Source organism: Aphanomyces astaci, assembly GCF_000520075.1.
Source record: "Aphanomyces astaci strain APO3 unplaced genomic scaffold supercont1.32, whole genome shotgun sequence".
NCBI lineage: Eukaryota > Oomycota > Saprolegniomycetes > Saprolegniales > Verrucalvaceae > Aphanomyces > Aphanomyces astaci.
Genome location: NW_009798295.1, coordinates 123514 through 136964, shown reverse-complemented (window position 1 = coordinate 136964; position 13451 = coordinate 123514). Strand labels below are relative to the sequence as shown.

General features: G+C 48.8%; 5 protein-coding genes across 5 annotated transcripts; all 5 read right to left on the bottom strand.

Moving 5' to 3' along the window:
- Positions 1–1911: 1911 nt before the first annotated feature.
- H257_11114 (hypothetical protein) lies at positions 1912–2590 on the bottom strand (the record flags this gene model as incomplete). The annotated part of the gene is made up of 2 exons (XM_009837953.1): positions 1912–2521; positions 2568–2590. The coding sequence occupies 2 exons, from the start codon at positions 2588–2590 to the stop codon at positions 1912–1914; spliced, it is 633 nt and encodes a 210-aa protein (XP_009836255.1).
- Positions 2591–5141: 2551 nt separating this feature from the next.
- Positions 5142–5817, bottom strand: H257_11113 (hypothetical protein; the record flags this gene model as incomplete). The annotated part of the gene is made up of 4 exons (XM_009837952.1): positions 5142–5154; positions 5214–5315; positions 5380–5516; positions 5722–5817. 4 exons carry the CDS (start codon positions 5815–5817, stop codon positions 5142–5144), a joined length of 348 nt encoding a protein of 115 aa, XP_009836254.1.
- Positions 5818–6383: 566 nt separating this feature from the next.
- On the bottom strand, positions 6384–7405 carry H257_11112 (hypothetical protein; the record flags this gene model as incomplete). Its single annotated transcript, XM_009837951.1, has 3 exons — positions 6384–6536; positions 6875–7058; positions 7116–7405. 3 exons carry the CDS (start codon positions 7403–7405, stop codon positions 6384–6386), a joined length of 627 nt encoding a protein of 208 aa, XP_009836253.1.
- A 4062-nt stretch (positions 7406–11467) lies between these two features.
- Positions 11468–11809, bottom strand: H257_11111 (hypothetical protein; the record flags this gene model as incomplete). Its single annotated transcript, XM_009837950.1, has 1 exon — positions 11468–11809. The coding sequence occupies one exon, from the start codon at positions 11807–11809 to the stop codon at positions 11468–11470; it is 342 nt and encodes a 113-aa protein (XP_009836252.1).
- Positions 11810–12696: 887 nt separating this feature from the next.
- Positions 12697–13123, bottom strand: H257_11110 (hypothetical protein; the record flags this gene model as incomplete). Its single annotated transcript, XM_009837949.1, has 2 exons — positions 12697–12787; positions 12855–13123. 2 exons carry the CDS (start codon positions 13121–13123, stop codon positions 12697–12699), a joined length of 360 nt encoding a protein of 119 aa, XP_009836251.1.
- Between the last annotated feature and the right edge of the window lie 328 nt (positions 13124–13451).

Below are 13451 nucleotides of genomic sequence, written 5' to 3'. Positions count from 1 at the left end.
GATTTTGTAACTTTGCATATGCTTACGAATAATCCCCTACCCCTACTACTCTTCTGCTTGGAAGTATCTCTTGACTGATATGGTTCAACCACAACAGGGAAACGTTGCTCGCATATAGCACTTGACCATTGCGAGGCCACTAGCAACTATCCAATGACATTTCGAAATGTCCGTCCTATCCGTTGATTACCTGTACTCTACAAAGTGCAAATTAACACGGGTTCAAGAATTATTTCTCACGGATTTACTGTAAAACGCTACAGCGAACCGGGAAAATACAACCCCTAAGAAATACGATCACCTCCATATTCGGATGTACAGTATTTAGATTAATTGTAAATCCAAGCAACCGTTACAAATAGATAAATCAAGTTTTTTCAAATCCAAGAAGCTTGATTGGTCATGTCAAATCGAATACTCGATTCTAATTGGCTAACCACTTTGGTGACGAGCGCCTACAACACACCATATGGATATTTCAGATGATGTCTTGGAACACTACCAGCATGAACTGCTCTGTTAACGACTGATTGACAAACTCGTTAACGAACCTTATTTGGCACTCCCAGAGTTTCTCGTGAACTCCGCAGTATGTCCGCCCCTCACAATTGTGTAAACAGAACGATCGACAAATGACTTTCAGTATACTAATACTTGGGAATAATTCCCTCTATAAAACAGTTCCACTGTTGTTTTGACCCGAAATTTTGTTTCGCCAGTAGCCCTGTAACCTGGGACTCCGTCCTACACCCCTGGTGAGTAGTACGATGCTAAATCTCTGAGATGCACTTACCCCTAGTAAGAGGTGAGGTGGTCTGAGCATTAAAAGTTCCTTATAAATCTCATTGAAACAGTATTTCGGGTCAAAACAACAGTAGAACTGTTTTAATGAGGGAATTGTACTTGAGGATGCAATACTAACGTGAATTAGAACATAATAACTACCCTATCAGTTTTTTGCCATTACTTTGGGTCAATGATAGTTTTCATTAAAAAATCTCGCCGAAGCTGCTATTTTGACTTATGGGTTACTACGTAGTAATTATTTGACATTGTGTATAATACAGTAGAAGGTTACGTCAAGTCTTCATGGCCCTCATGGATTGGACTACCACACACACATCCTACAATGATAAATACAATTAGTTGTTACTTACACTGTTAAAAGGTGAGGTGGCCGGAGAATATTACACAACAAGAACAAGTGAAATGATAACGTCTCAAGGAATTACTAGGCAATCGTGGTGATAGAGGGGCAAACAATATGGTGAGATCTTGCAACTTCGCATAAGCTCGCGATTAATCTGCTGAGAGGTTGTCGATATTTTCAAGGCGCTAGAGATTCCGAGCCTACATCGAGAGGCTGCTGGGCGTGCGCCGGTCCGTCTTGGACTATAACGTTGTGCAAAGAGTCCTGGATGCCATGACGGAGGTCAAGGCGGCAAGGGTCGCTGCACCAGGGAACTGGAGAGGTTCTTCCACGATGAAGACGAAGCGAAAGCCATTGCCGGGTTGTCGTCTGGAGTCCCGACAGACTCGGGGTTGGCCATATGGACGTAGAAGGCTACCCTTTCTAGTTCATTTTGCCTAATACATTACTCGGTTGAAATCCTGTCGTTGGGTGGCTTACTCAGAGTAAGTACAACTTCCTATCTAAAGTTGTGGATTCTATTAACGTTACAGTCCAAATGTGCTATCAGTTTTGTTGGTGTAGCATCACGCTACGCAGCTTGCGATACGTTTTTGGTTGCGTTCGACACTAAAGTTCATTTTAAGTAGGTAATTAAAAATGGATTTACTTTTCCAAAGGCAATGAATCAGTCTGGTTGATTGACATTTATTCTTAACGGGAATCAGTTTCGGACACGATACAGGGAAGCTAGCCCGTGGAATGGTACAACAATGAGGCAATTAGCATGCCGTGGCGCTGCCCTGAGTCAGCTCGACAACGTACGCAATCGAGAGCTTGGTGAAATCGGCAATGTGGTTGAAATCGATGGTGTCGATCGTGTCCTTTTTGGAGTGGAAGAACGGGTTCAAGTCCTTCAACTTGGTTTCAAACGGATACGTCGAGGGGTACCCCGTCGCGTTCCACGAGAAATGGTCCGAGCAGCCGTATTTGCACAGTGAGTGGGTCACGGGGAGGCCCAAGTATGTCGTGACGAGCGTCTCCACGAAGGTGTTAAGGTTCTCGTTCGTGAAGTCGGAGATCAAATTCACGATGGGGGTCGTGCCAGGGCGGACGTAACCCGTCATGTCCTGCTGCAATTGGGCGTACACGGCTGTGTCGGCCTTCGCATACTCCGCCGCAATTGCCTTGGACCCCTTCAGGCCGACTTCTTCGGCGGCATACCAGTGGAACTCCACGGGCCTAATGGGGGTCCACTCAGGGGTCGCCAGCAAGTACTTGAGCGACTCCAAGATGGTCACGGTGCCCGACCCGTGGTCGAGCAGGCGCGTTACAATTGGCGCAGCGGTTCCATAACATGTGGTTCTAGTGTCGGCCCTCGCGGAGGAATGTCTAAAAAATGATAATCCATTAATGGGAATAGACAACTGCTAATTACGAGCAACGTTTCCCTTCTGTCATGCCATTTGTCACGGATTCGGCGAGGTTCTTGAACGAAAACTATCATTGCCCAAAGTATCGTTATTTTGTTAGGTTAGTATTGTATCCACAAGTATTTGTACAGTACTACGTACTATACTAACCTGAATATTTGTACAGCACTGGTACTACGTATTGTACAAACGTTCAGGTTAGTATTGCAGGCTAACCGTGAAAAACAGACTAGAAAGCGGTAAAACGCGAAGGATTTCCGGAAAATCGGACCGTATACTTCAACTATCCAGCATATGGGTTGAAAAGATGGCTTTTTAAGTGGCCTCTGCAGATTCTCACTACTCTGCTAATGCCAACTTGTATGATGTTATATAAAGCGTTTACACTTTGGAATCCAATACCTGTATTTATTTATCAAATCATGGTCGTGCAAAAATGGGGGCATGACTGTATGTACAGTCCACGATACCATCGAGGACCTGTAACGAATGTTTTCATGTTCCACCCAATCTTCCTCGATCAAAATACATGCATCTATGCAGTTTTTTATGCAGAATACGCCTGCATGGTTAATTCGACGTGAAACTTGATAGCCGTCCAGATTGAATTGTAAAACAAATTATTTGTAGTCGAAATGGACATGCTAAACTTTATATCCTTTCAAACTCAATAGATATTTTTCTCTCAGAGTTTTGGATATTTTATGCACGATAGATCCTCCAATCGTTAAATATCGTCCGGATAGTGAATCGCTTCCAGGTGTGCATTGCACGCCACCAATTTCATGTGCACATTGCAATGCCCCGTGACACCAGCATCACAGAAGTTGAATACGATGGAATACTGTCGTACGTTAGGAGTGAGCGGCCACGAGAGCTGACAAAAGAGGAACGCCTGGACATCCTGCGCCTGCATGTACACTTCAGGCACTTGAAGTTAGATTCAGTGAATGAACACATTGCAATGCTGCTTGGGCGCAGTAAAAAAACTGTACGACAGGTATGGCAACAGTATAGAGATTCAAAGTCAATTGTAGTCAAACAAGTACCAGCTAGCCATACCATACATTCATCACGAGTTCCAAAGACAAAAGCAGTGTTGCGTCTAATTGTAGAATTTGTCCGTGAGCGACGTCGAACTCGAACCCGAGTTGTGGCAAAAGATGTTATGACGGTTTTAGCACAACATGGTTATGTTGTTTTTGATGAAACCGACGAAAAAGATAAAATGGCATGTCTACGATCTGTTCAAGACTACCTATCAAATCAAGGATTCAAACGAGGACACAAAAAAGGTCAGGTCAAATATGGTCTGACTAATGAAGTTATTGTTGCTCGAGATAAATACATCAAATTCATGTCTGGTACGATTGAACTAACACCTCATCGACCTGTTATTTACATGGATGAATCCTATATTCACCAAAACTAAGCGCGGCACAATGACAGCTAGTACTTCCCGGACGATAAGCTCGATAACGCAACAAAACCCAAGCACAAGGGGCAGCGACTGTGCATTATCGCCGGAATTTTGGACGACGGAGCCGATGGGTCCAAGCTACTTACGACGCGGGTCTTTCGCGGTGGCCGACGCCATCCCAAAAACTATCACTCAATGTTTGACCACGCCTATTTCGTTGATTGGATCAAGCAGCTCATGGACGAGTTGGACTTACTCGGCAAGACAGGTGCTGTCATTGTGATGGACAATGCGTCGTACCACAAGGGGCTACCGCTTGCAACCCCAAAAGGCACCTGGAAGAAGCAGGACCTACTGGAAGCTTGTCAGCGTATTGGAGTCGAAGCTACGGTAGATGAACACAGAACGGTCACATGGGCGAAGCTGAAAGCTTATATCAAGGAAAATGTCGTACTCGAAGTCGTTACGCTTGCTCGCTCCCGTGGATATGAGGTTGTCTACACGCCACCCTACCATTCAGATCTCCAACCAATCGAGTACATTTGGGCTTACGTGAAGGGGATCGTCGGTCGGCAATATACCACGGAGACGACGATGGAGGATGTGCGGTGGCGCTTGGACATTGCGTTGGGGGGAGTACCAAGTGACGTGATCTATCGATGCATCAGTCATACGAAGAAGAAAGTGTCTGAACTGAGTGCATACCTTGTCGAGTTGGAAGCTGCCGATGAAGCTGCGAATGAACCCTCGCTGCCTGGAGATGACGAGTCAAGTGACGATGAAGAAAGTGACGACGACCAGAGCATTCTTACGGATATCGTTGTCTAATAACCTGCTTCCGAATAATACTTGTATGAATTGATTTTGAATGCACTGGAAGTGGTAAAGGTTTTTTGTCGCTCAACTCCCTCTGAAAATTGATATAAATTCGTAAGCGGTCCTCGATGGTCTCGTGGACTGGTAATATCAATACATGCGACGAGGCATCGACCAACATTCGACTCGACCCCGCAATGTAAACCCATAATGTATATATCGTAGTGGACACAATCTCGTGTGAGGCTCATGGGACGAGGGCGGCGACCCCCCCCGAATGGGGGACGAGGTTTAACAAAAGTACAATTCAGAACGCACAAGGTAGAATTCAACTCCACCATCTTCACACGCGCTGCCTAGACCACCCCGATCTGCCGTGGATGAGGACCCGCCCAAACGCCAAACGCATCCGTACCCAACCCCCAACAGAACTACATCCACGGTCACAGGTAACACCTTGTTCAGAAACGCGTGACTGGCGGGCTGTGCCACCGACGCCGACCGCTTGGACCATTGCCTACCACGCCACAGGGTGCGCACGGCAGCAGCGACACAAGCATGAAGCATCACAGCGCAGGTACTTCAATTTTTGTTGGGATATCAACTGCAACACCCACGACAGATGCCACTGACCTTGGTTGAACCGCTTTCGATGGCGTAGGACACTCGCAAACAGTGACTGCCACAAGAACGATGCCACCAAACACTTCGGGCGGGTCTAAACAATACGATCGCCACGAAACGCCGCGAAAGCCACGAAACACTGCAGCACACATCACGACCGGCGCAGGACCACGTCATCGATATCCGGTGGAGGACTACGTCATCGATTACCACAGGGCACAAGCAACTGACTTCGGTAGGGCATATGTGATCCATCATGTTCAGAAGGACGAGCGGCATCGAACGCGTCACGATCGCACCACCGACCGAGGCTGGACCGCTCCAATGAGCACGTAAAGGACCATCGCCATCGGCGTTGGCCGGACACGGACATTCGACGGCGACATGACATGCATCGACGACGATAACATGAACATGGGTTATTGACAACTTATTATTCGTGTGTAGTGTTATTAGATCAATTGTAGCTACTACGCATTGTACCCCAGCCATTATCTGAGGCGCAGGTGCAATGCCCACGATGTCGAATTTGAAAGTGACGGCCATGAATTACAACGTTTCTCTATTCATTATATAACAAAATTATAACAGATTCTGTAGCTCAGGGGTTGAGTGTCACTTTAACAACCACAACAGTCCCGAGTTCACGCCTGACTTCTAAATACGTTTTTATTGTTTATATCACAGTCAGTTCTGCTATTCACCAAAACTACCTGATTCATCATGGGCATTGGGGGTTGTACGACGTCGTACCCCTTGAAACAGTACTTTGTGGGTTCGGAGATTGCAGGAATCGGTACACGAGTGCTGGTGGGCCACCTCCCCCACTGCATCATAAAACCACAACGTACTCGAGCATGAACTTGAGTATTAACTACTAATACACGGTGATTACCTTGTCAGTACAGAGATAGTAGTAAGCCAACACCTACTACAAGCGTTCTTCCTCCATGACTTCCTCCTACCCCAGAGCTTCGGCGACGGCCAGAGAATCGCGGGGCTGGCTCGCTTCGTCGGGGTGAGGGGGCAAAGGCATGCCCCGCACGTCGTTGATTTGTTGCTGCAGAGCAAATAGCAAGTGGTAACAGTACTTAACCTTGAAGAAGTAGTTGCCCTAGCAGGATAAGTGTCCCGGGAAAGTTGTCCAAATCAACCATTCGGCGGTTGGGCATGACCACCGCAAATCGATATATGGCGTATGTTGTTCGCCCGGTCTCTGTGGTAGTATGCATTGGCGAGGGCCAAATCGCCTCTCCGGGCACAGATGTAATACCGCCTACTGCAATGCGATCCACAAGGCACCTTCGGCGGCGTCGTCTTCAAAAAACGCAATTGCCACTAAAATGGCACGATGAGGGATAATGCCGCGAATTCGCGTGTTGTCGGGCTCATTTCGAATGGCAGGAAAGGGGGGGATAACCTCCAATCCAAACGCTAAATTGGGGCGACAACTTCTAACAGCGCAAACTGCATCAAACGTCGAAAGCGCCGAAGTAGCTTCTTGCTAGGCGATGGGCTCGTTTGCAATGGTGGGGTTGGGGGGGTTGGGCTCTGTACGTCGATATCTCTTCGGCTATTGTGCCCAACTGAAGGAACGTTGCGCATAAACCATGAACCGTGCGCTGGGTGAATATCCCTACAAGTAGAACATCAGGTCGAACTGAAGTATAGATCCAAGTTGATTGTATGGTACGCCTGCCAATTCGCAGTGTCCCCCGAGAACCATTGCTCTTCGAAGTACCGTGCAAAGTCCCTGGCAACGAGAACTTTGCATGCCGACCATGCGACTTTCGCTGCTTCCCAGTACTGCTGGCATTCAAGTTCACACCGGCTGAAGTACATCTTAAACATGTGCTTGGAAACCAAAGCCTTGACTTGCTTTAGAGCCCCGCCCAAACGGTTGTTGACGCAAGCCACACAATGGTAGAAACACATCAGCAGCGTCTTGATTCCAAGTTGGGACAGGTTCTTCATTGCAGCCATGGGGCTTTGGCAGCATCCCCATGGCGTAGTTTAATTTGAGGGTACTACCAACAACCGCCTCGTACACTGTCATCAAATCACCCATTCGTACTCGTCAGTGGACTCTTTGCCAATGATGAAGAACGCAACAGGATGGAAATTGCCCCCCGGGGTCCGTCATCCCACAAATCAAAACTGGGTACGCCATGGAATTCAAAAGTGGCATTGCATGAGCAGGCACCATACTTTTTAGTATATGTTGTGTTCGACTTGGTTTGATGCCTTCGGCGAAGAGGTGGTTGTTGCGTCTCAACTTGACGGACCTTGCGAAGTCCGATCCAAAGGCAAATCACAAAGTGAATTCCCCCCAGCGGCAAGTAGTCACTGGGGCTTAACCCTAACCTAATCAGACAGCTGCTGGGCAGCCAATAATCTAACTAGCGAATAGGATCACACCTAGGATATCCAACCTAACCGAACACTTTGATACCTTCTTGGGAGGGGTTCAGGGGTTCTGCGAATGGCAAATTCTTCCGTCACATCCAAGGCGTCGTCGGCATAAAACTTGAGACGACTGCTGTGGGCTTGGACCACCCCCGTCACCATATTTTGGATTTCAAAAATCCAGTCGGATGTTGTCTTGACTACTTGAGCTGGTCTACGTCATATAACACTCAGCTTTGAGTGCGAAATCGACCACACGTCCATGTAAAGCACAAAATCGCCCACGTCGAACTGGGCCATTTCCGCACCTTTTTTCTTCGATCTTCTTTCACGGTTTTTCTGACGCTTTCTTGTCGCAGCGTCCAACACCGTCGCATGCATCTTGTCCAAGGCGGTTGCCATCGCCGCAATGTCATCATTTCGCCACGACAGCAAGTCGTGTAACGTTGTAACTTTTGTCGCCGCCGGAATTGGAATCCAATCCAAGGGGTATCCAAGACATCGTTCGGTTACCCGTCATGGCAGTAATCGGTGCCACACCACCGAGTGTGTCGGGCGGACTTTGGTTGAGGACCAACATCACCACTGGAACAATCAGCCGTCACTGGTCTGGCTGCATCAACCACTCGGACAGGAGTGCACGGAACGCCTTCAGGGTCGTTTTCATCGCACTTTCGACTGTTCCGTTCGCCCACGGACATCTGGCCGTGGTAAAATGATGTGCCCCGAGCACATGCTTGAGCTTGGCAATCACCTCGTTCTTGAAGTGGGATCCCTGGTCACTCACGCAGTGATAACACACGCCAATAACGCTGACCACGCAGCAAACAACCCGCCACAACTTGCGCGTTCGCCACGTCGGATTCCCACAACCACTTGAACTGGCTAAAATCATCCTTGGCCACAAGGATGTAGCCACCATCCATGTAGAGAAAATCCCAATGAAGAATTTCATTGGGCTTTGTGGCATGCGCCGTTGCACCAAACGGGAGCAAAACATGACCACCCGTACTGGCACAACGCAAACAACGGCCCACAAAGTACGACACATCCGAGGCAATGTCGGACCACCAAAATCGATCCCCCAGGATCTGCTTCGTCGCGTTGATCCCACGGTGTCCTCCCACACCAAAATGCGCGACCACACACAACTGCATCTGCAGGACACTGGCAGACGTCGGAATCCACACCGCTCCAGTGGCGGTCTTGACCACCGGCACGTCGTTGTCGCCTACTTCCACCTGGTGTTCCACCAGCTCGGCGACAGGAAATTCTCCGTTTCCAACGGCTTGGACTTGAGCATCCACGATCTCGGCTATGGTTGGCCAAATGAATTCATCATTTTGCAACGGCGAAATCTGCAACGGCACATGCACGATGGGGCATATAAGATTGGAATTTGTTCCCCCTCGGGACAACAAATCCGCCCACACGTTGACATCACCAGAGATGTCATAAATGGTGTAATCGTACCCCATGAGTAGTAGCGCCCAGCGATCGAGTTTCGCTGCCGTGTACTTCGGGATCGCGGCGTTCACACTGACCGAGTTGAAAATGAACTTGACGTTTGCGTGGTCAGTGAACAACGCAAATCCACCGGGCTTGTGGAGCAGGTAGTCTGCACGCTTCAGACACTCCACGATCGAGAACGCCTCCTTCTCGACGATTGCCCATCGTTGCGCCGCGCCAGAAAATGTGCCGCTCAGAAACATCAGCGGCTCATGGTCTTGCGCGTCCAATTCACGATCCACCTGATCGTGAGGAATTTGAGTCACTACGCCGCCCCAATGCAAATCGCTGGCGTCGGCGAACACACAAATAAGCCGCTGCGGCTTTGGATGGGCGAGGATCACCACACGGCCCAGGGCATCCTTGCAACTTGTGAGGCACGCTACATACTCAGCGTTCCATCCCACGTCGACCAACACAACTTTACGCACCTTCTGTCGAGTGCGTCCACCAGCCGCCTTGTACACCAACTCTAGCAGATTGGTAATCCGCTGTACAATGACTTTGTACTTCGGGATCGACATGCGTATCCAATTCATGGCGCATATGAATTGCTGCAGATCTTGCCCAGTCACCGGCATCTTCAGATCTTGCAACGCCTTGATGCGTTCCGGGTCGTGTTTGACTCCTTCGGACGACAAAATTCGGCCACACCAGCGCGTTTCGGTTTCAAAGAACCGACACTTCTTCGGGTTCAGCTTGAGTCCGTGCGACTCACAGATGGACAGGACGCGTTGGAGCGCGGCCAACAAACCCTCCTTGGACTTGTCGTAGTCCAACAAATCGTCCAACCAGATCAACAACGAGCGGTAGAGCTCGTCTTGGAACATTTCTTAAACCGACGATTGGCAGTACGCCACGCTGTCGGTACCCCCCATGAGCACGCGCGTTGGCGTGTACACGCCGGTGTCGGTCAGGTACAAAACATTTCTTGCGACGTTTCGTCCAGCGCAAACTGCCAATAACCCTTGAAAAAGTCGAGGGTAAATAACACACTAGCACCCCTGCGAGGTGATCCAAAATCACCTCCAGCATCGGCATCGGCCAAATGATGCGCTCCGTCTGTGCGTTCACTGGACGGACGTCCACAGTCATGCGAAAATCGTTCGCTTCGGCCTTCTTGAAGATTAATGGTGCCGAGCACCATTTTGACCGGTGATTGCTGTAACATAACCCCGCTGCATGTAGCTCTGCAACGTGCTGTGCCATAAAGTCCCGCTGCTCCTTTGAATAGCGGCGCGCCTTGCACCGCATCGGTTCAGCGCCAGCCTTGAGCGTCACACTAGCGGCGCCACGTCCACCGGCGGATCTCGGCACAACGAAAGCCGAAACACGTCTTCGTAGCGCAATAACAGCGCCCACAGCACCGCAGCGAAATCCTTGCCGCATCCCGCGGCACGACATTCGCTGACCTTGTCCTTCAGCTTCGCGCGCACCACAGCTTGGTCGTTTTCTTTCGACCAAACAGGAGTCACTTGAGGAAAACATGCTTGTTCTTCCTCGGGATACAGCGACGCTTCTTCAGGCAATGATGGCAAGTTTTCCATCGCTTCGACCACCTTCATGGCGGCCATTAGCGGCGTGTCCTTGCCGCCCAACTGGCTCAGGTCGTACACGCTTTGCGTTCGCCGCGCACTCAGCAGCAACGAACGGGGACAATACCCGAGCTTCGCCATCACGTCGCGACTCACGATTAGGTCGCCCAGGCCGTCTTGTAGTGGCGCCGCCACCATCCAACACTTGAGGTTCGCAATCACCAGCGTTCCTTCAGCCGTTTCAAAGGTCAGACGTAACTTGACGTCGCAGTCCACATCGAGCTGCATGCCCTCCGGATAATTACCATTTATCCGGTTGTATTGAATAGGGCAATTATCTTCACTTCTCTCCGGATACTGCAATTCCCTCTTTGAAACAGAATTTCTGAGAATAGAAACAGTACAGTTGTCCTCCAAGGTTTGCTCCCATGCAACGACATAAACTATTGCAGGAAGTTGATGACATAAAGGTGATACAAAATATTGAAATTGAAGGGTTTTTTGGTGGATAACCAGTGATTCATACATCAAACTCAATTAAGCAATCGCTCCAGCGAATGACCGGAGCTAATGTAAAGAGACTGGAGGTGTTCCATCAACGGCGGTACAACCACCCATGGAAGCATTTGACTTGATTTTGTAGGTTCAGCTCGGTGGTGATTTGGAGCCCCTTCCTCGCCAATAACTCGCCAGTCACGCATGCATTCTTTGCATTCGCCACGACCACCCACTCGGCAACTTGTTTGTCCAATTTAGGGTATTTTGGCCCCTGAAAGTTGTACCGACCCTTTGCCGACTCCTCCTTTATGTTATAGGTCTCGATCTTGTGCTTGTCCCTCAGGATTCGGCGAATGGTCGTGATGTGGAGCGTGTGGCCAAATTGTTCCGTGACCCACTGCTGCACCGGCGGTTGTCTTAATGGGCACGTGAGACGCATAATACGCCCGAATCCAGTTCTTCTCGTGAATCGAGAGTCGATTTCCTTGTTGTTTGCACTGCGGCATATTCTCAAATGTCCTCATAAATTAAGCCTGTCAAAGTGAGGTAAATGCAGCCTTTTGTGTCAATTCAAATCAACCCTTGAAAAGTTTATATGGTATTGTTTTATATGGGAATTTCGTTTTGACCAGGGAGCAAACATTGAAGGACAACTATACTACTGAATTGTTCGGCTGTCCTTGAGCCATCTGATGAAATTGGTATGACATCGCACATAGAGGCGCCATTTTATCAGAATTTTGGTGGGTATGAACGTTTTTTTAACGTTTTTCATGACGGCTTAACGATTTTGAGCATACCTTAACGATTTCATAAGAGCTATTGCCTCGAAACAACACCGATGGTGTTGCTACGTAATAGGTCACCAAACCAGTTCGTATTTCGGAAGAGCATGAATGTTTCAGTGAAAGCTTCGTGTATATCTAATACTATGTATGCTTTAGCTACTGATGATTTGCTCGGGTATTTCTGAAGAAATACAGTGTTTTCCCCATGAGTCTGCAATTCAGTAATGTCCAAGTCATTTCCAAAATGATTCGATTGTAAATGATAGCTGAGTAGATCGGAATCAAGGACACAGTTTCCATAATATAATAGTTCAGATATATTTATACTTGTTGTGTGTATTTATATCATTTTATTGCATACAAATAGCAAAATGATTTATTAAAACCAATGTACTGTATTTATCAGCGGCGACCACTCACCATGGGAGACAAGAATGTGCCCCGCGAAGTACGGCTGGCGCGGGCAGCTTCAGTCGCAAACCGCTCTGCACGGCGCTGTAGGTATCTACGTTGGTTCGCGGCTCTCTTTGAGGTGTTCTCAGCTGCCATGCTCTTGTAGCGTGCCATGACAGATAGTGGCATTGTCCTCGAGGTACAACGGCATCAATGCCACGGGCAAACGTGAATCGCTGAATGTCATCATAGAGTTTCTGACCCCAGACGAATGTCGCGTAGGATACTTTCCAAAGTGAGCACACCCAGCCAAAGAAGTTTTCGACAACGACATGGTCAGAAGAAACTTCCTTGTTCCTGTCCATATCAAATCGGTCTAACGCGCCACTCACAGCCTTCTTCTTCGGGTGAATGGCACGCGCCGACGCCGCAAGACCGATGTAGCCTTTGTCCACAAGGACCACCCACAAGGAAAGATGCTCTCGGAAGAGTTCGCCGTTGTTGTTGATGGTGTCGGCGTAGTTGTCCTTCGCAAGCGCTTGAGTGTGTTGGTCCAGGTGGCTTCGGAACATGGTGAGGTTAGCGACACAGACCCTGGTTTGTGAGGACTCATTTCGACAAGCAACCCCTCAGGTGAAACGGACGCTACTATCTTAAAGCAGAGGAGCTTATGTTTACCACTAAAATAGTGCTTTTGTTCACCGACGCGGCCGGAGGGACGATGTGCTGGCTGGAACTTGACGTCAGTCGCATACAGTGCGTATCAAACAGCGTGGATTGCGTCGTCGCCAGGGTCCCACATCGTGACCTCGGATTGCGTCGTGCCCCCACATTGATCACACATAATAGCCTCGGCATTGAACAGCGTGGACGTCGTCGCCAGGGTCCCACATCGTGACC